General features: G+C 41.5%; 2 protein-coding genes across 5 annotated transcripts in view; one reads left to right on the plus strand and one right to left on the minus strand.

The window, feature by feature from the left end:
* PPIG (peptidylprolyl isomerase G) overlaps positions 1-2,943 on the minus strand; it is a 30,143-nt gene extending 27,200 nt beyond the window's left edge. For 3 of the 4 annotated variants that reach the window (XM_061343025.1, XM_061343020.1, XM_061343008.1), the window contains exon 1: positions 2,550-2,943. The gene's annotated coding sequence lies outside the window, so the exon portion shown is untranslated. The remainder of the gene's footprint in view (positions 1-2,549) is intronic. The other variant, XM_061343002.1, reaches the window with a different exon arrangement.
* A 4,999-nt stretch (positions 2,944-7,942) lies between these two features.
* FASTKD1 (FAST kinase domains 1) lies at positions 7,943-20,950 on the plus strand. Its single transcript, XM_061343083.1, has 14 exons — positions 7,943-8,308; positions 8,585-8,653; positions 9,619-9,744; positions 10,884-11,282; positions 12,395-12,505; positions 13,302-13,433; positions 14,435-14,918; positions 15,700-15,805; positions 16,407-16,535; positions 17,266-17,397; positions 18,122-18,235; positions 18,507-18,648; positions 19,662-19,776; positions 20,789-20,950. Exons 1-14 carry the CDS (start codon positions 7,974-7,976, stop codon positions 20,876-20,878), a joined length of 2,484 nt encoding a protein of 827 aa, XP_061199067.1. The 5' UTR covers positions 7,943-7,973; the 3' UTR covers positions 20,879-20,950.
* Positions 20,951-21,627: the final 677 nt, after the last annotated feature.

Genomic DNA, 21,627 nt, shown 5'->3' on the forward strand with positions numbered 1-21,627 from the left:
TGTTTTATTTTCCTAGAAAACAGACACCTACAGTGAGAAAGATGTTCAAATATGTAAACATACTCTTGTCAATTGCAAGCAAAAAGCCCTGTTGTCAAGAGTTAGTAATGATTTTTTTATTATCTAATTGATGCAGAAAGTATTTTTTCCTTTTAAGATTTATGAACAAATGCAAGTGCTTTCTCCCACAGATAAATGCCTTTGCTGGTGTTCACTGTTCCCCCAGAAGCAGCAAAGAAATGTGTCCATTCCGATTCTACCATTCATAACCAGAAAGTGGATTAACATAGGTCGGAAATAATGAATTTATATTTTAAAATTTATAAAACAACAAAAAGCATGTTTCAGCACTATATAAAACAAGAAAAAACAGCAACAACAACAAAAAAAAACCCGCACTTTTAAAGTGTCCAATGCAATCTCTAAGCCATTTAACCAGTAGGACTCCCAAACTAAATTTCAGAGTAGAATCCCTTCCTACCCGTTATTGAAGATGAAAGCAATGCAAGACCAACAGTAGGATATAGTTCTTAATACTGACCCACATTTGCCAAACATAACAAAATCCCCTTGTTCTACCATCTTCTATTCTCATGCTCTCCTCCTTTCTCTAGTACTTTAGTTCTAAATCCCTTCTATACCTCATCCCAGCCTCCTACCTAAACCTCATTCCATTAGGAGATGGCTACATTTGCTCCTTGGCACTCACTGACTCTGCTTCCAAATGGAAAATGGCTCCTAAATGCACATGGCATGGAGGACTGAACTGGTAGTGGAGACATCATGCTGCAGCAGAGTAAAATCCTTCATTGCAGTACATATTCTTCACTCCAAATTCCCTCATAATCCACAGATTTTCTAAGTTCATAAGGGGAGGAGGGGAATAAATCTTTTGATAACAGCTTGATGACTGCTTAGCTAACTTAAAAAAATTAAAAATGTTTCTGTTTCACAGAAGAGGACTGGAAAAATGTAAAGTCTTAATAAGATACATAGTGCCAAAGGGTGCTCTCAGAGAACTACTGATGTTGATATCCTTTGTATGTTCCCCTTCATGCCTACTTCATATACAGCAAATGATACTTTTTCCAAAAATCTTTACAAATTTCAAAAGCCAGTAAAACAAGCTCTGCAAGTTGAGATAAACCAAGCCTTCACAAATCACGTGTAGTTCCCATATTTTTATCATAGTAGTACCTAAAAATACGTGTTCTGTTGGACCCCAATGCATTAATGAATAGGAATAGTAAAACACAATGGGGGGGGGAAAGATTTAAAAAACATATGTATTAAGAAAACCCACAACAAAACCCAACCCAGACTAAAAACATTTATCCCTGCCCAAAGAACAGCCTCTTCTGCAGGCAGTACAGAGCAGAAACATGAAAAAAAAAACCCAACACTCTCTCAGAAGATACATCTCAGAAAACAGATTTAATGCAAAAGAAATAGTCTCATGTTCCTCTTAAAGCAGGTCTCAGACTATTACAATAATTAACTTGCCAAACATTAGGCAACTACTTGCAAAGGTGACTTTATCATCATTATGAAGTTACTCTTCTAATTGTGACTGAACTGTAAGGCAAGGCTTACAACTACAGTAATTTGCCCAGTTTCAATCAACTATTTCCTTTTCTCCTATGCCTCTCTCCTTCAGAGCCTCCTCAATGACTCAGAGTACAATCATATACTACAGTTTGGTCGTGGCTGCACACTACATGAGCCTGAAACTCCTTATTGATAAAAATCCCTCTAAGTGCCTTAGGAAATCCTTAGGAGAGAGAGGCAGAGGACCCCTCCTGCCAGCCATGGTAGCTCCTGTAGGCTTCACTTCCCTAGGAGAGGCCTGTGGAGGGGAGGAGAGCATGTGGCGCGCAGACACCCCGGTTACTTCGCCTTCTAGGGGAGGAGTGAGGACTCATTCAAACTCCGGAGCAGGCACCGAGGAGCACCCAAGGCCGACCGGGCGCTGGCAGCGGGCAGGCAGACCGGCACCATGCCGACCCACGGCTCGCTGCGCTGCGGCGGCAATTCCCAGCGGCGCGGACCCTGCCACCTGGAGCAATTTTGGCCGACCCCGTGCTCCGCTTCACCCACCTCTCCTGCTCCCACCTGCCGCCCGGCCCCGCTCGCAGCTCCTCACACCCCCATTTCCTCTCAAGGACCACCCTCACCTGGGATGTCTGGGGGCCTCCCGCCAGGGCAAGCGCCGGCCGCCCCGGCCGCGGCCCGCCCGCCCGCTCGCCCGCCCACCGCACACGGGCCGCCTGGCCTGCCGAGGGAGCATATGTGTGCGCAAGAAGCCGATCAGAACTACCCCACAGCCGCGGAGCAGCGGCCAGTCTAGTCCTCTCGACAGGCCGAGAAGGGGAGATAAGGGGTGGGGGCTCCCACCCTCATGCGTGACCGAGGCTCAGGCCCCGCGGAGATGCGACCTCCCCCCACAAATCCCCCAGGGCCCGCGCTGCGGTCTGGGCCGCGGCTCTCGTCCGGCCGCATGGCGACCGCGCCGGGCCCCTGCAGCGCCTGGCTGCGGCACCGGCACTCACCCCGCTCGCGGCCCGCGTCGCCCCGCGCTCCTCAGCGCCTCGCCGCCATGTTAGAGCTGGTGCGGCAAAGACTGCGTCAGTGGAAGGAAAGGGCGGGAGGGGGCGACCCCGGGGGCGGTGCGGCGGGTTGGGTGGCGAGGCGCGGAGATGTGAGGAATGGCACCCCGGCCCGGGAAGGATGAAGGAGATCGCCGGACACTGTATAGCCGTGACCGGTATCGGAGAGGAGGCGCGGGCCACCCGCAGCCGAAGCAGTTGCGGGAAGGGGCGCCCGCCTTCTCCTGCTCGTCAGAGGTGCTCCGCCCCCTCCCGCCGCTTCGTGCCCGCCGCCGCCTGAGGCGAGGACGGGCGCAGCTCGGGAAGACGTAGGGGTCGCTGGAGCGGCTGGAGGCCTCTCCCTTGCGTCTGCAGGTACACGGGGGCTCTGCAAGCAAACGTGTCCGGAGCTAGTGTTGGCCTGCCCTGCTGGCGGGACACTGATGGGTGGCTCGGCGAACGAGCGGCGGAAATGGCCAAAGGATGCACAGAATCACAGGGCCGTTAGGGTTGGAAGGAACCTCTGGATGTTGTCTAGTCCAACACCCTGCCAAGGCATGGCCACCTAGAGCAGGTTACACAACACATCTAGCTGAGTTCAGAATGTCTTCAGACTCCACAACCTCCCTGGGCAGCCTGTTCTAGTGCTCTGCCACCTTTAAGGTAAAGAAGTTCTTCCTCATGTTGAGGTGAAACTTCTTGTGTTTTAGTTTATGGCGATTGCTCCTCATCCTGTCACTGGGCACCATCCTCCTGGTGTCCCCCTTTGAGATATTTAAATGCATTAATGAGATCCCTTCTCAGTCACCTCTTCTCTAGACTAAACAGGCCCAGCTCCTGTGATCTCTCCTTATAAGAGATGCTCCAGAACCCTGATCATCTCTGTGGCCTCTGCTGGACTCCTTCCAGTAGCTCCTTGTCTTTCTTGTGCTGAGGAGCCTAGAACTGGACACAGTATTCCAGATGTGGCCTCGACCTGCTGGCTGTTTCATTGTTAAAGGAAACATCCAGGACAGTACTGGAAGGGCTTAGAGTTACTCCAGCAGTACCTGACACATGTGGTGCTATGGGCTGTAAAGAATGAAAATGAGAATTTAGACCGTGTGCAAGAAAAGTTCCTGTAATCCTGTCCTGTACGTCTCTATTGCCATTCAAAGTCAATTTCCATTTACCTTAAGAATAGGAAGATAAAAGTTTATGAGAATGCATAAAGCTGTGAGCACCTTCAAAATTAGTTAAGACTTATCCAGAAGTATGTACCTCCTTTGAAAGGTTTTAATTCAGACCAATGAGCATTGAGGTTAGTAATAAGTAACAGGAGGTGTTGGAAGTCCTCTCCTATGGAGACAGGCTGAGAGAGTTGCGCTTATTCAGCCTGGATAAGTCTCAGGGAAGACCTGACAGCAGCCATCCAGTACCTAAAGGGGTCTACAAGAAATCTTGAAAGGGACTTTTTACAAAGGCATGCAGTGATAGGACAAGGGGGAATGGCTTAAAAGTGACAGAGGGTAGATTTAGATCAGACATTAGGAAGAAATTCTTTACTGTGAGGGTGGTGAGGCCCTGAAGAGGTTGTCCAGAGAAGCTGTGGCTGCCCCATCCCTGGCAGTGTTCAAGGCCAGGTTGGATGAGGCTTTGAGAAACCTGGTCTAATGGAAGGTGCCCCTGCACATGGCAGGGAGCTGGGACTAGATGAGCTTTAAGGTCTCTTCTTACCCTAACCATTCTGTGATTCTATGTTTCTACGGCTAGCTGTCAAAAAGTCTGTTGAAAGCAGGAAAGCAAATTTTCTCCTGAGTTTCTGGGTAAAAATAAATAAAATAAAATAAAATAAAATAAAATGAAATGAAATAAAATAAAATAAAATAAAAGTGGACTTCCTTGAGTTCTGAAGTCCTGAAGAAGCTGCTGGCTGGACTTGTGTTTAGAAAATGAACACTGACTTCAGCACAGCATGCTTTAATAAATCTTGTTTTCTTCCCCTGCATGTTAAAATTTAAGGTCATTTTATCTAGCTTTTTTAATTTGTTTTGCAGATTATTAACTGGTTTCATCCAAATGTACTTCATAAGCCAGAAGTGGAAAGTTCAGCATCTTGTAAAGGAAAAATCTGTATGATTTGCAGAAGTCTCCTTCATCTGAATATGGAATAGTTTCCCTCTTGAGTTGGAGATCAAACACCTTGGAGTTTTTATATGAGTCTGCACTAAGCCTGAGGCTCTTGAGAGAGGTAAGCGCCACCTTTTGAAATCACTGGGCAGGGTCTGGGTCGCACTCTGTCACTTGCACGCCTGTGTAGACTGTAAGGTGATCTGGATTTACTAGCAGAAATATACAGGAGCTATTCCAGTTACTTTAGAGTTAGAAAAGTTGTTACAAATCTAGTTAAAATGTTAATGTGCTGTTTTTCTAAAACATTACAGACCTTAGTAAATTAAGTAGGGGCTATACTATTTGCTCAAGTGAGTTCCATATTCATAAGCATCCAATATATGAGGTACACATATGATCAACAATAGACAAAAAGTAAAACAACCCCAAACCTTTGATAGTCAGCTGTAAAACAGCAAGTAAAAATTGGTCATGGTAGTAGTCCTAGCTGTGATTGTAGAATAACCTGAGGTTGTTATCATTCTATCTAAATATACTTGTTATGATAATAACAAGAAGAAGGTGTATGTATGGGAAAGCAGTGATGTTGTGGGAACTGAAAAAGTGAGTAGACTCAAGTTTTTGAAAGGTTATTATGATGAGAAAGGAAACTAGATGGATTCTTTTATTTAACTATTTTCATCCGCTACACTGAAACTTACCAATATACTGCTTTATTATTTTCTGTGGAACGATTTATACCTACTTGATTTTCAGTTATTAAGTGTTTAGATAACAGTTAGTGGTGAGAAAAGGTCCAGAAATTACCTACAGCTATATGTATACAACATAGGCTGAAAAATCACAAATCTTTGGTTTTATCAGTATGACCGCAATAATCAAGATGACCTTGGAACTTTTTTATTACTACTTTTATTTCCTTTGGAAGGTCTAACTAGCTGGACCCGACAGCTCACGGGAGGTGCTGGTCTTGGGGCATGCACATGGTGAGTAACAGTGCAGAGGCACACAGAAAGCTTGTTTTGAGAGAGCAATATCCAGATGTGGCTTGAATACAGGGAGGGTCTTGTGAAAAAGTTAAGCTAAGGACTCTTATGCTGGTGCAGGGAGGTCTCAAAGTTGTGCAGACGAAACCGACTCCTTCTTTTTCCTATTTATCCCTGCCGGGAGCTGGAAGTAGCCTTTTCCGTAGCCTTCGCTTGCGCCAGCGCGGGCAGACTCGTCGCACCCCGGGATGTGCAGCGCTATGGCCTGCCGAGAGCTGGGCCGTGCCCGCCTCCGGGCCGCCCCTCAGAGGTCGCCGCCACCTGTGTGCCGCGCGTGATGAGAAGGCGGGCTGGGGCCAGGCCCGGGTAGTGCCGCCCCCACGGTGTGGTACGGCGGTGGCTGCTGGTATTTGCGGGCGGGTTGGTGCCGCGGCCCAGGACCCCTGTTTCTCCGCACGGCGGGAAGGGCAAGCCCGGCCGCGGCTGAGCGAGGCTGTGCTGGGGGGTCGGGCTCGGAGCTTCCTCTCCCCGAACATGACAGTGCCCTCTTCCTCCCAGGGCCTGGACGGGTGCAGCCGCCGTTAGGCCGAGGGAGCGGTTGAGGGAAGCGAGCCAAACGCTGTGGTTTCGCTTCTGCGTGCGGATGGCGGGCAGGGGGCTGTGGCCGTGAGGCCCGTGTAGCGGCCCCAGCCCCTTTCCCCGCTCTTTCTGAAGCGCTTCTGGGTCAAAATCTCCCCGCGGGGAAAGAGGAGGCGGCCCGCAGGCGGGCTTTCCGCGGGAATCCGGCGGAGTCAGGACGTGAGGTAGGCCGCTGCTTATACCCGTGTGACAAGGGTAGCCCCACGGCATGGCTCACGGAAACGGGATTCTGGCAAACGGGTTAAAAACACCCTATATCGCGCAAGCAGCTTACTTTCACTCTTAGCTACTTAAATCTTTAACACTTTCTATACATGGGGAGTAGTGGGTGCCCACGTTTTCTCCTTGGTGGAAGACTTCCTGGCTCACTGTATTTTGTAATGCAGCCTTGAAAATGCTTACTGTGTTTCAACTGATTGCAAATGATTTTAAAGAATTTTTGTCCTGTTAGTGTATATTTTGTAAGTAGAACACTTTAGAGATAGTTTTTTAAGTAGATATAAATTGCCTATTTTTAGTATATGTATTTATAAGCTTAAAAACATCCAACGTTTCCTATTGATTTCGTTTTAATGTTAGAATTAATTACAATTTAAAATTGTATAGAAGTTTGTGGTAAATCACATGCATCTGGTAAATGCCTTCCAGGAAACTTCCTGCAGACTGTTTCAGGTAGAGATGCTGGTTCCCCAGTCATTAGGATCAGGGGTGTGAGGTACACTGCAAGGGGTAAGGATGTGTTATCTGGGCTTACAAGGAAGTTATCTGAGCCTGAAGTTTTTATATTCCCTTCAGGTGTCTACTTCATCCTGTCTTCTGTCAGCTTAGCTTGCTGGTACTGTGGGGAGTAAATGTGAATTGATATTTTAACTATTTTTTCCATTGGATGAACATGAGATAGAGGAACAGAAAGCAAGACAAAAATACACTAATAAAATGCCTTTGCTTAATGTTCTTTAATATGGTACATTAAATCTTAAAAAGAAGTTGAAATACATCAGTATTTTCTTAAAGGGTGGAAAGGAAACTCTGAGAGCAGTTGATAGGGAGGGTACAGTAGATACCATTGTGGAATGCATGCACATATAGAGCAAGAAGAATCCAGTGATGCCAGCTCAGGAGCTCTTGCCACCTCGCTTCTTTTTACCACCAATGGCTGTATTTTCTGGCAGTTCCCAGACCCCAGTTTGGGATTATGGAGCAGCCTAGCGAGAGCAAGCCTTGCTTGACTTAATTATGTAGTGCCTGCATGTTAAAAAGCTCTCTTAGTTGTAGCACATGTACCTTTTCTAACTCTGAAAACATACCAAATGAACTACCTTTTCTTAATGCTTGTGAGCACATCGGTGTTTAATGCTGGGAGCTTTTCTGAGGAGAATCCAGGCTATAGGTTCTTCTCAAGCTTATCTTACTCAGAACATTAAAAGATGGAGACACTAATTTTTGGCTGGTAGTTATGGCTGCACTTAACTACTTTGATTCTATCTCATTACAGGTACCTCAGAATTGAATTCTTAATACAGTGACCATACAGGATGAAAGAAAAATGATGTTCTGTTTTGCAAATACTTGAGTTTGTAACAACATGGTTTACTGTGAAAAGTGAAAGAAGACTCTGGACACTTTAACAGTAGCTGGTAGGCATAGCAAAATGCTTTGTTTGAGGCAAGTTTGCCTGTTTACTCTGAGACATTACGAAGCTCGGACTCTGAGTAGTGATCTACTTTTGAGCCAGATAAAAAGCTGCACCCATGAAGACGAAGTGTTCAGCCTTGTTGGAAGGAACAAGGCCAGGCTGTCTGAAAAACACGTGGGAATTGCATTGAACATGCTGTGGCAATTACAAAAGAAGAGGCCACTTCTCTTAAGGACTAGTGACTATGTAAGAAATCACTCCCAGTTTGTGGCCCTTTGCATTTTAGCAGAAAACAAGGTGGAACACATGGAAGATGAGGCCATAGTGGACACCCTGTATAGTCTTCTGAGGTGAGCAGCAATATGTTGGATTCCATATCTGCACGTTTTTTTAGTTTGCAAATGAAAAGAGGTGGAATTATGACTAGAAAGCCATTCTGTAAGGAGACTGGGAGGCTGCTCTGTCCCAGCTTCTGTAATCTGAGAGTGTGACACAGACAACTTGGTGTCCTGTGCCTTGGTTTTTGAGAGGCAGGCAGAATTGATCTGCTTTGCAGTACTGGTACATGGAGTTATGATTATTAATAACTTTGAAGAAAATCAAACTATTATATCTTTCTTCTGAAGGCTCAGTGTTGAAGACCGTGATTCTCTAACAGAAGCACTTGTTACAGAAGCATGGAAAAGATTAGAAAGGCAAGTAATATACTGCACTGCTATGCTTTGTGAAGGGTGTAAGTTGCAAGTGTGATGTGCTTCATTTGAGGCTACACAGAGTTCTCAGTATTTATAAGATGTTATAAACATTATGTAAATATTTTAAAAGTCAGTTGTATTTTTGAAGGTTTTGGAAATAATTTTTATACATATGGAGGTTTTGAGTATGGTAAATTTAATGCTTGCAATATTCAGATACTGCAACAATGGGGACTGGCCCTTAAGTTTTTGAAATATATTGTCTGTGTAGATTTATTGTTTGAAGTATGTTGCAAGTTTAGATATTTACGGTTTTATCTCAGTGCTTGCTGCCCAGCTCTTAAAAGGTTGTTAGAACCCTGCTTAACTCAATTTTACTGAAAACCTTTTGTATTAAAACATCAACATTTTCCCTTAGGGTGGGGATTTTTTGGTGGTTGTTGGTTTGGTTTGGGGGGGAGGGCTTATATTGTAATTTTAATTCTTTAGTCTCAGGCTAGTGGCAGAAGCTAGTGTCAGCCTTGGCACCAGCATCACAGAATTGCCTCTCCCAGCTTAACTAACACCTGGGGCATCTCAACAAATAAATGAATTCAGTGCACCTAGAACACAAAATGACATTCAGGTAATAAATTGCTCACAGGGATTTTAGCTATTTCACATCACTGCTTGAGAATATAATCTTTTGAGATTTCTTATGCTGGTCTGGTTAAAGGCAGAACTTCTGATTTTTTTTAGGGATTCATATACACAAAATGCTCTAATAAGAAATACCTAGGTGTTTTGCCTGAGTCCAAGGTGTCAGTATAGGAGACCAAACAGAAAATGTTTAGGTATTTTGTTTCCTTGGTTTGTAATTTGAATATAACCTTGTGTTTTATGTAATTGTTGAAATAGATTTTTGTCTTTAGGTATTCACTGGAAAGGAAAGGTAAATATTCTGTCTTTCTTTATTGTCTTGACAGGCTTAGTTTGCCAGCTCTGTCTAAATTTGCATTGTGTTTATACAAGCAACAAAGACATTTCAGTCCCATAACTGGTGAAGTAGCCCATATTGTGGACCTGAAACTGGATTCTATACAGGATATAAGGTAAGTGTCAGAATGAAATTAGGTAGCAGGAGAAGCACTATGTCACAATTACTGAGCTGTCTTTGCTGGGCACTTTCTCCTTTTCTCAGCTGGAGGCTGCTTTTCCTCACTTTGGGGTTTGTGGAAAAGAAGTATTTGTACATTGATTTTCATGGACAGGTCTGCTTGGGTGAATGCATTTTCTCAATGAATTTTCAAAGGATTTCTTTATACCCAATTTAAACACTTGAATAAAACTGATGGTTTACTTACAATGGGAAAACAGCAGATATTGCTTTATCCTGATCCTAATTTTACATGGACTTTTTTTTTAAACTTAAAGGCTATTGACTCACCGGAAGCTGTTTTTCTTCCTTGACACTGATAGGTTTTTTAGTATGGCATCTATTTAGTCTACTATTGTGAGTAGCAATAAGGAGTCTTAAAGCAATGGTATTTTTGTTTATCTTCAAAGCATTTTTTTGGTCAAACTGAATTAATCAATTATCTTGCTAGCATGTCTAGTGCATTACTCTAATGTTAAAATTATTTAAAACCGAGGCTGACTCAAAGAAGTCCAAGATTTTTCTTGCCTGTGTTCCCCCTAGGCCAATATAGCAAAGGCTGCTCTTTATACAACACCAGCAGCCCCAGCACTTATTTTTGCAGATATGAAGAGCCTGCTTTTGAAAATCATTTAATGGGACTGCATTTCTCTACAACAGTTATTCTTCCTGTGGTCATGAGTTTTATTCTCTTAGGAAAGGATTTTTCCTTTGGGAGTGACAATGACTCTTCTCCCTATTCTATCACTTGAGTTGCTTGGGTTTCTTTAGTTTCCATTGAAGGTTAAAGATATTTTTGTAAATTTGCATCAGACAAGTCAGTGTCTTGCCTCAGGCAAATACTTTCATAGCATACAAGTTTGTGAGGAATGCCTGAAAAATCTCAGTTGTTTCAGAAATTCACCAAAAGCAGAATTTTTACTTTAGCAGGAGAAACAGTTTCTGCTCATCTGTGCTAGATGTAAACTTCTTTTTATGCACAAGTCAGCAATACCCTCACTGACGTTCCTTTCTTTTCATAGCTTATTTCAGAAATCTAACATTTATTACCTATCATGTTCAATGTGTAAGTGTAAAATCTTTTGACTCTTTTAGGGTCTTGTCAGTTTTGATGATCAGCATATCTGATGTTATCTCACAGAGTTTTCGAGATCGGTTACTACAGAAGGCTGAGCAGCTCTTGGAAGAAAAGAACGAGGTCCACTTCAACTATGCCAAAAGAACACTACAGTTTCTACAAAATGTTAAATTGAAATATCATCCACTGCTAGAAAAATGCAACAAGATTTTCCTTAAGAGTGCCTCCCATCTGGATATACACAGTATTAATTCTATTTTGGGGCTGTACGAGCAGCTGGGTTTTGACAATGCTGAGTTCCGCTTGTTTGCTAAACAGCTGCTGTCTGAAACCATAGATGATTATGATGATCCTGAAACCTTTACAAAATTATTTTATAATCTTGGGCCTATGGCAGGATCCAAGGTAAGGGTGAGGTAAGTTTATTAGCGACTTTGTCGTATTTATGATATGTACTTGGTCTTGCACAAAAATCATGTACTGGTCTTCGGAGGAAAGAGCTATGTTTCCTAGTTGTAACTTTGTAGCAATGTATTATTCCATTATGGAAACACTGTTGTAGCAGTTTGCCTCAAAACAGTTGCCGAAAAAGCTGAACGCAGTAATTAAGGCGCATGTGAATGCTGTTAGGCAGAGCCGCCTTGTAGCTCTGTCTCTTACACTGCGGGCTGCCTATCACAGTGGATGGTAGTAAAAAACTTGTTCTTGCCCCGGAGAAACATATGCAGTGGTATGTGGTTTTCCTTTTTAAGACTGGCAGTAGCTGAAACAGGCTTGTCCTGTGCCAGTTTGCTGTACATCTTATTCTTTATGAGAGGTTATCAGCAAGGAACACTTCAGCATTTATTTAGCAGTTAGAGCATAGCATTGTATGGCAGATTTTTCTGTGCCTGTTTTTCTAGTGCTACAAAATCCTATTTTGGGGTGGTATTAGTCATGGGTCTCTGAAAGTCTGCAGTTTTAGGCAGAATTTGCTTTATTAATTGAAATCAGTCATATTTTCAGACTTTTCATCTTGAGCATTTGCCTCTATTTAGAGGCCTGTGTATGCTGCAAGGCTGTGTTGGTTTTGCCATAGCTGACTTAGTTCCAAAAGCTTTTTCTATTTTTTTTTTTTTTTAATCATTGCTAGGTAGAAAAAGTCTTTGGCTTTATTTGCCTCAGAACCAGTTCAACTCCTGTTTGGTTCTGTTGTTTGTAGCTTGCTGGTTGACCATGAATTGTTTAGTGTCCTAGAGTTCCTTCTCTACTTCTTGTCTACTTTCAGAATTATTGGACTTGCTGGTTTCTAGGATCAGAGCAATATGCAGTGATATAACACACATCTCTTTAACTGTGGCATACAGATCAACTGCTGGAAGAAGGGTCCACAGAACAAAGGCTTCTAGTTTGGGGGAGTTTGTTTTCCTGTATTTCCTGAAATAGTCTATTGGTTCTTTCTCTCCTAGACAAAGAAAATGGCTCCAGTCTTCACTGGAGATTTTAAACTGTTTCTTCTTTGGAAAATATCTTTTCTTTTCCTCTTCAGGTTGTTAACAACTGCAGAGTACATGGCAGAAAAATTCAGCAGTTACCAAGTATTGCTAATACTGAAGGCGATGCAGAAAATGAAATGCATAAATTCACATCTACTCAAAAAGTAAATTTTTTTTTATACTACTTAGAAGTTCTGCTCTCTAAGTAAAGTCCTATTTAGGAGATATGAATTGCTTCTTCAAAAGTCATTGTGCCCTATATTGAACTATTAAGTCTAGTGTCTGATTTTCTGCAGTTGTAAACTGAACATCGTTTAAAGGGAGAGGTAATGTCTTTCATACAATGAAGGGAAAAGCAGTTGAGGTTTTGGGCACAGAAGATGTAGCCACAGATGTGTCACAAATGCAGCAGAGTTACATGCTGGTTGTGAGCAGTATCTATATAGAGTGTAGTTGTGTGAACCAGATAGATCCTGGGAAGAACAAGTAGTACTGTGGAGCAGAGTGGTATTAAAGGGAGGACCAGGTGAATTCATGCTTTTTCTCATTGAATCTCGCTGTCTAAAGAAGTTATTAAGGTATTATCTTTCCCTACAAAGCCCCTCTTGCAGCTTTAGACCAAAACAGCTGTATCAACCACTATTGTACAAGTAAGTGAGCACAGTGGTGCTAAAGCTGGTGATGTTCCAGTTTATCCCAATCCTAGTCCACTAAATTTAACTGACTGTAGAATTTGTACATAAATTATTACAGTGAAGTAGCTGTTTTGCTGTGATGAGGGCTTTAATTTTGCAATTCTAAGTCTCCACTTAGTGAACATTGTCAGGATTCAGGTCGAGAGGAGTCCAGGTGTGCACAATTCCCCACTTAGGTATTGTGCATCACAGGAGACCCCTTCTTTATGTGCAATATCTTGTGTATTATCATAACACCATGTTATCTTTTTCTGTTTGCATTCAGAATGGCTTCTGTTCTGCATAAACACTTGGATAGCTATCATGTATTACATTTGGTAAAGTTAACACAGTACTTGGTGGCGTTGCGTTGCCAGAATCTGGAGCTGATGGCTAAACTAAAACAGTTACTATTTGGGTAAGTGTATATTCTTGGAAATACAGCTATGTAAGCATTAAACAGTTGTCTACTTAATATTTTAAATAACAAGCTAACATGTTTTGTCTCCATAAAATATGAAGAACTTTATTTGTATTTGATCTATTAAATGTGTAAATCAGAGAATAGGAAGTGGATATTTTCTTGACTATAGACCCAATAGTATCTGCTACTAGATATGATACCTTTTAAAAATGTTTTTTTTTGCCCCTTGCCCCTCATCTGTTGGCCTTTGCAATTTAATGACACTGAACAGGAGATTTTGGTTGGTACTTTATAGGAAGGGTAGGTGTTAATGTCTTCTTTAATGTTTGAAGGAACAAGTAATGAAAAATATGCAGTAAGAATTGCCTTGGTTGGGACAAGTGGAAATGTGAAGCAGAAGTACTCTTTTTTAGATTGAAGACCTGTTTAGTTAGCTCTCAGGCTTGAACAGTTGCAACATAGAAAGGGAAACCATTTCTGGAATCGTGGGAGAAGAGATCTGCCGCTGTTGACACCATTGCTCATTCTCCATAGGAATGCAGCACCCTGGCTGTACATGTTATGTGCAGATAACACCTTCACATTCCTCAGGCACCTCAGAATCTGGTGCTCCTTAGGACAGGAATCACAGAAATTATCCAGGCCCAGAAACTCACAGATTCCCTTAACAAAGATGGACCTTCTGCCCTTGCTAAGGATTTCTGTGTTTATCACTAACACTTGAAGCCTCACCAGCTGACTGAAATGTTCCCTGTCTTCTCTCCTTTTTCAGTTTTGAATAAATTAGAAGATGTTAATCTCAATGAGAAGAGATGGTAGTAACTGTGAATTTCTACCATGTCATTAATATTCTACTTATTTTATATCCGATATGCTTTGACACACATCAAATTTGACTTTTAAAATAGAATTTTCATGTTTGTAATTTATTTTTGGGTTTTTTTTTAAACATTTGCATATTGTCAGGACTGATTTTATTTCTGTCTCTCTTCCAGTTGTTTAAAATCTAGTGTAATACCTGCTGATACTGCTGCAATAATTCGTGTTCTGGCCATGCTTCCTTCCTTTCAAGTGGAGGAGGTCACTATAAACAAAGTAGCAGCAGTTCTGCCTCAGATCAGTCTCCATCATTTGAATTGCATTGCTACAGCTCTTGTCAAGTGGAATCATGACCAGCTGCACTGGCAAAACAGTTCTGAGCTATGTGTAAAGCTTCTGCAAAAACTCAATGACTGTGGGTTGCAGAGGCTTCAGAAAGCCAACAACCTAAATCTTCTGTTGGAAGAACTTACACATGTGAATGGAGAGTGGTTAGAAGAAGTCATCAATGAGGAGACTATGGCCACGTGTCAACGCTTGATAGACCAGATAACATGGGCAAATGTATTGCCATTGTCATGTTTTCTCATAAAAACAAACTACCGTTGTCCTTCGTTACTTGACAGAATAGCTTCTGTGACTGCTGAAAACATGGACAAGGTATAACAGTCTTTCTGTCTACTCTAAGGTATTCAGTAAGAAAGGACAGGTTAGTAGTTAATGTTTCAAAGCACAGTCCACAACTGTTTCTAAGAGTTCTCTTCAGTGTTCCTGATTTGGAGCCCATCTTTCTGCATGTTCACTCAAAGCTGGTTTGCTTCTGTGTGTATTATTTTGCATGTGCTTCACTTTTGTTATTCTGTCTTATTTTATTGGTCAGTCAGTATTAGATCAACCATAAACCTTTGCATTAATCTTTACATTTGACCATCTGAAATAATTGGATTTTTAACTTCTTAACACATGGTCACATCACATGGTGCATATTTTTACATTGCTCATTCTTGTGGGGATTTCCCCAACAACCTGTCTTTTTGGTCAGAATTTCTGGGTTTTCTTGCTACACTTTTTTTGTTTCCTCTTCTATTTGGTATTTGTATAGATCTTTGATTTTATTCTATGACAGTTTAGTTTCTTTGGGAGAATTTAATGGGAGACCTTTTTAAAAGCTTCTTAAGGTCTTAAGTATACAGAAACACTCGTATCATCTACATGACAGAGATTTTGAGTTTTGGCCATAGCTTCAGTTTTAATGATTTCTGCATTTGTTTTTTAAAATATTTTTCTCTAGGAAAAGTTGACAAAAAAAAAAAATCAGAAAATAGTTCATCTAGTCTCAAATCTTGCACTTTTGAATTAATTATAAACCCATTTTTTATTGTAAAGCAATATTGAGGTATTTTGCAATGATTTTATTTAGGATGTCTTTTTTTTTTTCCAGATCCACCCCTCTGAAATCTATTTTATTCTCTTCCTTTTCTCTGCTCTGAATTATGCTAACGAAGAGTTCTTTGACAGTTGTATCCAACATCTTACTTCTAACTTGAGTAAGTGTATTAGACAAAGATATTTCGGCACCAAATAAATTAGTGTCATTGCAAGTTATTATTTGTACTAAATAAAACTGGGAACAGAATGGCATTAGTCTGTGTCTGTGTGTTACTACTCATACTCTGCCTTTAGGGGTTAAACCACAACAAAGTTTCAATGTATGCTTCTGCTGGGCTTTCTAGCTTCATTTTGCCCTTTAAAAGTTACTGTTGCTAAGGAACTAGCAAGGTACCTTGAACATAGTAAAAACCAAGTGAAAATTCTGATTATTTCACTATGCTGTTATTAGGTAGAATTGTTGTGGTATTACCCAAGGAATCATCATCTGGGGACAGGATACATTTTGTGGCTTACCACGAAGAAATGGCTAAGTTGTGGAGGAAACATGTATAGGCTTTTTTTATTATTGATTATTGATGATACAATACAAACTGTGAAAATTGTTCTCCACTGAAATATTTTAATCTGCCTGTGTGTGCACTGAGTACGTTAAAAAGAAACCTGGATTATCTGGGAGGCTGGGGGAGGTGGGAGGCATTGCAAATCCTTTCAGCTCCGTGTCGTGTGTTAATATGGGTTTCTGTCTGTTTTCTAAAGGTTGTTTTGAAACTCACCACTTGGTGCTACTTGGTCATGTTTTGGCAGTGGCTGGTTATTTTCCTTCAGTTCTGATAACGAAGATATTTAATGTTTCTTTCCTAAGCCAACTGGATGCTCAGCTTGAAGGTGCGTATCTACCTCTCTGATGAATTTCATTATGTGGAATTTGCCGTAAAATGGAATTGTGGACCTCTATATGGCTTAAGAAGTAGTAATTTTACTGCAAAGACTCCCTTGTTTAATCCAGTCATTATTTGAGTGCTAAAAAGGAAGGAATGAGCAAACATTTGTGCTTTGTTTTGGAAGTACAAACTTGTATTGCAGATGAGGGAAGCTCATTTAAAACAAATTTGATAGTCAATTTATTGCATTCAGTATTTAATAGTTCTTCAATTTTATTGGAAATAAAATTATTTGAGTGTGGTATTTATTGTTAGAAATAGCCTTAAAACTCAAGAAATAACATGGGATTCTTGTCTGCAAGAGATGAATCCTATCACTCTCTTCTCTCTAAATAAGAGACTAAGTGTTTGTCTGGTTCCTTCCTCTCTACCTGTATGTTGTTCACTATCAATGTACTGTTGCCATTTTGTTTTCAACAGCTTCATTAAGAGTTAAATGATAGAAGAGAATTTAATTTACTTATGTCTGTTTTGCTTTTGTTCCTAATATTGAGCAATACTGTATCTCTCATATGTTTTCTTCAGGGATTTTGAGAATCTTTTTAAGATTCTGCAGCATGAATTTTATAAATATCATAGTATACAGATATTTGCATTTCTAGTAGAGAATTTGCAGGTAGGCATTTAGTTCAATGTGTTGATTAGTTCACACCTTTTTATTTTGTTCAACTCAGTCCTGCCTACTTCCCTAAAGAAGAGGGTTCGCATGCACCTCATGAAGTTGAACAGAGCGGTCTGTCTGGAATGCCCGGAGTTTCACATCCCTTGGTTTCATGAGCGTTTCTGCCAACATGTCTATCATAGCCGTAAGTCGGGAGAGGAAAAGCTGCCCTTGTTACTAGTAGGAGTCTATTTTCAACAGTCTGCCAGACATTTCTGCCTGTTGACACTAGCACACAATAGAGGCTCAGGAAGGCACACCCCACTCTGCTGAGGATGTGTTATCAAAGGTGTACATTTTGCTGTCTCCTTTTGAACTCCCTGCTGTCATCTTCCTCAGAAGAATCAAGAGCCATCAAGGATGAGAGATGAAGAAGTAGGCTAGTGACCAGCTGACGTCTTTAAGAATAGTCATCAGTCCAGAAAACCCATCTAATGCAAATGTGGTATCTCCTCCACTAATTCCCATGATCTGCTTTGAGACCCATCACACTCACATGCTTCATCTCTGAGACTGAAGATGTTTAATGGAGCTAGGGAAGTGACAGATTGTGTGGTGTGCCTGTAAAAGACTCAAAATAAATATTATTTAAGCAAACAATCCACCAGGTGAAACCTGAAATTAAAATATTTGTAATTTGTGAATGGGAAAAATCCTGGCATGGAAAGTCACGCTTAATAGGCACTTGCCAATTTCCACCCAAAAGATGATGACATCGTTTCTGAATTATGATGGAATAAGACCAGGGATCTGTGTAAAAGCTTTAATTCAGTAGGCTGGCTGTCAAAAATGCACTGTCACAAAGTGCTATTTTCAGAACTTTGGCTGTGGCAGTTTTGATGTATGAATTCTTTATTTTGTCTTTGCAGGCAGTAGCCGAATAAATCCACTGCGACAGCATGTTCACAGAATGCTGGCAGAGATCTTAGGAGGGAGCCATTATGCAAGAATATCTGTTCTCACACCATACTACTATGAAATAGGTGAGAAGTCAGTCCTCTGGGGATTGTTGTGGAGAACTCTGGTACCGTTTTTATTACCAAGATTAGAAAGCCCCTGGGCATGTGGCCACAAGATACTGCAAATAAGAGATTGCTGTATAAAATATAGTTTCTAAAATGTTCTGCATAATATAAGTAAAGTTGGGTATCTCTAATTATGGTTATCACTTTGTTTTTCTTGAACTAAACACTGTACAAATCAAATTATTTCACTTTTTTTGGTCAGTAACAGGTTTGTTGTGCTTTCTTGCAGATTTTGAGTGCATTATGGATGAAAATAAAACACCTCTTTCCTATATGGCTCAGACTATATCTTTGGGTGATATGGGGGGAATGCACTTGAGACATGACTTCAAAGATGACGGAAGAAAGGCTTTGCCACCAGGAGCTCAGAGGTTAGTACATTGAATTCTTCACATTAGCTCCTCCAAGCTTCCAAGTTTAGATCATGTTTAGACCAGGTTTTTGGTGCTTATGTCCTGAACAGTTGTTGAAACCCCTGGGGTATTTAGTTTTCTGTTCTCTTTTCCAAAACCTTATGAGGTTCAGCCTTCCTATGTGTGGTTGGTTGAGTCCAGCCAGTAACTAAGCTCCCACCCAGCTGCTTGCTTACTCCCTTGCAGTGTGATGGGGGAGAGTCTGGGGATCAAAAGTGAAGGGGAAAAAAAACCCCAAACCTGGGTTGCAATTGAGAGAGTTTGATACATGAAGAGAAGAAAGAGGGAAAACAGTTGATGCAAAGGCAGTCACTTGCCACCAGCAGACCAGTGCTGGAGCAATGGCTACTTTGGAAAAAATCTGCTCTCTGCTTTATTGCTGAGCATAGCGTTACATGGTGTGGAATAGTAGAATATTGCTTTGGCCAGCTGAGGTTCCATCTGTGTCCCCTTCCAAGTTCTTGCCAACACCAGTCTATACGCTGTGGGTGCAGGGTGAGAAACAGAAAATGCCTTGATGCTGTGCAAGCTCTCTTCAGCAATAGCCAAAATATTGGTGTGTTATCAACATGGTTATGGCCTGCTGTGAAGAGGTGCAACTCCATCCCAGCCAGACCCAGTACACTAGGTCAGACAGGGCATTCTTGCAGTGTGTTTTATGAGATTGGAGTATTGTTTTCCCACCACCACTTCAAATGTAAGCCTTAAAAATGCTGGTTAGCTGTTTTTGCCATTTGAACAAAAACAGATGTAGGGAAGAAATGCTTCTTCTAAATCATGTGAAGTTCAAGCATCTCTTGAAAAATATGAGGAAAATTTTTCGTCTGGTTTCAGGGATTTGCTTATTTTCTGTGGATTGTCATGTTTATCTAGTAGTAGTCTTGCTGCAACTATCAATACTGAACTAGAAATACCACTTCTCGCTATTCAGGTCAGACCTGAAAGTAAATGCACACTTTTATTGTTTGCAGAATTGCTTTGGACTTCCTTGATTCAAAAGCTTTTAGCAGGGATTCACGTCACCTGAAAGGAGAACCTGCAATGAAGAAACGACATCTGGAAATGCTGGGGTACCGCGTAGTTCAGGTGAGCAGTCAGCACAGGTTTTTGTCATTTCTGAGTTGTATCAATAGTGCAGTTTGATATATTTGCCTTGTAACAGATTTAAAGATGGTTTTAATAGTTCAAAGCACCTCCTGGGTGAGAGCAATTTTTGTATTTGGGGGGAAATTCCAAGATGCTCTCAAGATGGCGTAAGGACTTCGTAGAACTTGCACCTTCTCAGAAAGTGGCTGCAGCAAAACTGAAGGCAAAAGCTCTCAGTCTTACCTTCCTGCAGGCGAACTGGCAATCCTGACACAGCTTCAGTAAAGGTGAAAAAGTGAAACCAGGGTTTCAGTTCAGTTCACCAAAGATTTCTGCACTAGAAAAGGATGGAATGTACCCTCCTTGAGTGATAGACAGTTATGACAGCTGGAAGATGCAGTATGGATGGTGTCTGCCTGCTGCAGCAATAGTGCTGTGACAGGCAAGGCTAGTGGCCAGAGAAAATTCACAGCCACCAGCATAGAAACGTTTGGGTAACGGAGGCTCATGAATACAGATCCTACTTTATACATAATTATTCACCTACGCTAATTTTAGCTAAAATCCTTCTTTAAGCTTGTTTGTTATTTTTAGCAGGGTAATAATCTTTTCTCATATTGCCCTGACAGTAAATGTTATGCTACCGGTACACCATTCCAGTTTGATACATTAACATTAGAAACTATGGTGACCTGGGATTCTTCTCTTGATTTGAGTTTCAAAAGTGGGAGGTGTTGTAATGGAGTTGTCATAGCCTGTGTTGTGTGGGCATCTGCTTTACATCTCTGCAACAGTGCTGCTTTTTGGAAGCAAACTGATTGTACTTGCACGAAGAGGAATCTTACATTGTGAAATTTAACCTTCTCAGTGTTGGAATAAGCGTAGCTTTTAGAACGACATAGGTCTAAACTAAGTGAAGAACAAGAGATATCAGAGAGCCTTGTCTTTGCTGTAAGATAGTATGTGTCTTACACCAATGTTAACACTTGGAATGTATGATTTTGTTATACAGATTCCTCACTTCGAGTGGAATTCTATGGGTCTGTCAACAAAAGGTGAACAGGCAGAATATCTGACAAAGCATCTGTATGGAACACAGTGATGTCAGACATGCAGTGAGAAGTACTTTTTTATAAACACCTTCTGTACCATTAAACTTCTTGTAATCCTGGAATACTTAATTTCAAAGATCTCTTTATCTGTGAGTCAGCTGGACCAGGGCTTGCCGTGGGGCATCAACTGGATGTCAGGAGATTTTACCCTCAGTTTGTTAGGGATTGCAAAAGGTAGGTCACAGTGGGCATGAAGATGTGGTAAGGATGCTTAAAATCTCCCATTTTCTGGAAGCTATTCTTTAAGTACATAAGTCTGTGACAGTTCTGCCATAAAATTACATTATTATCTCCTAAATAAATAGCACTGGGGCTTCAGCAGGCATAAAACTGTCCAAAGAAAAAGTTAGAAATACACTTGACTGTGAGAGGAGGCAGCAGATCTACTGGAAACTATGTCTGTCCTCCAGCATGTGACAGGATGAGCAATAGGGATCAAACAGTTTCTATACTGTGAAACCAAGAAACTGAAATGCAGATTTGCTAAGAATAGGCCTGCTATTACAGCCATTCTGTTTCCATCCTTCGGAACAGAGGTACTGTGGGTGACTGCGTTGGGGGAGGGTGTTATGTAGTGAGGAACTTCCAGCTGCTTCTGCTACCCTCTCATGTGGTGTGTATGGCTGGACCCTTCTGGAACACCTTCACATACTTAAAGACAGACTAGTTCTAGAAGTCTGGCAGACCCTTGGAATACCTGCACTTAACTGGGAAGGGATACCTGAAAGGTTTATACAAG

This window comes from Neopsephotus bourkii, unplaced genomic scaffold, assembly GCF_033783945.1.
Source record: "Neopsephotus bourkii isolate Nb327-2 ecotype Australia unplaced genomic scaffold, CSIRO-AGI_Nbou_v1 NB_196, whole genome shotgun sequence".
Lineage (NCBI taxonomy): Eukaryota > Metazoa > Chordata > Aves > Psittaciformes > Psittacidae > Neopsephotus > Neopsephotus bourkii.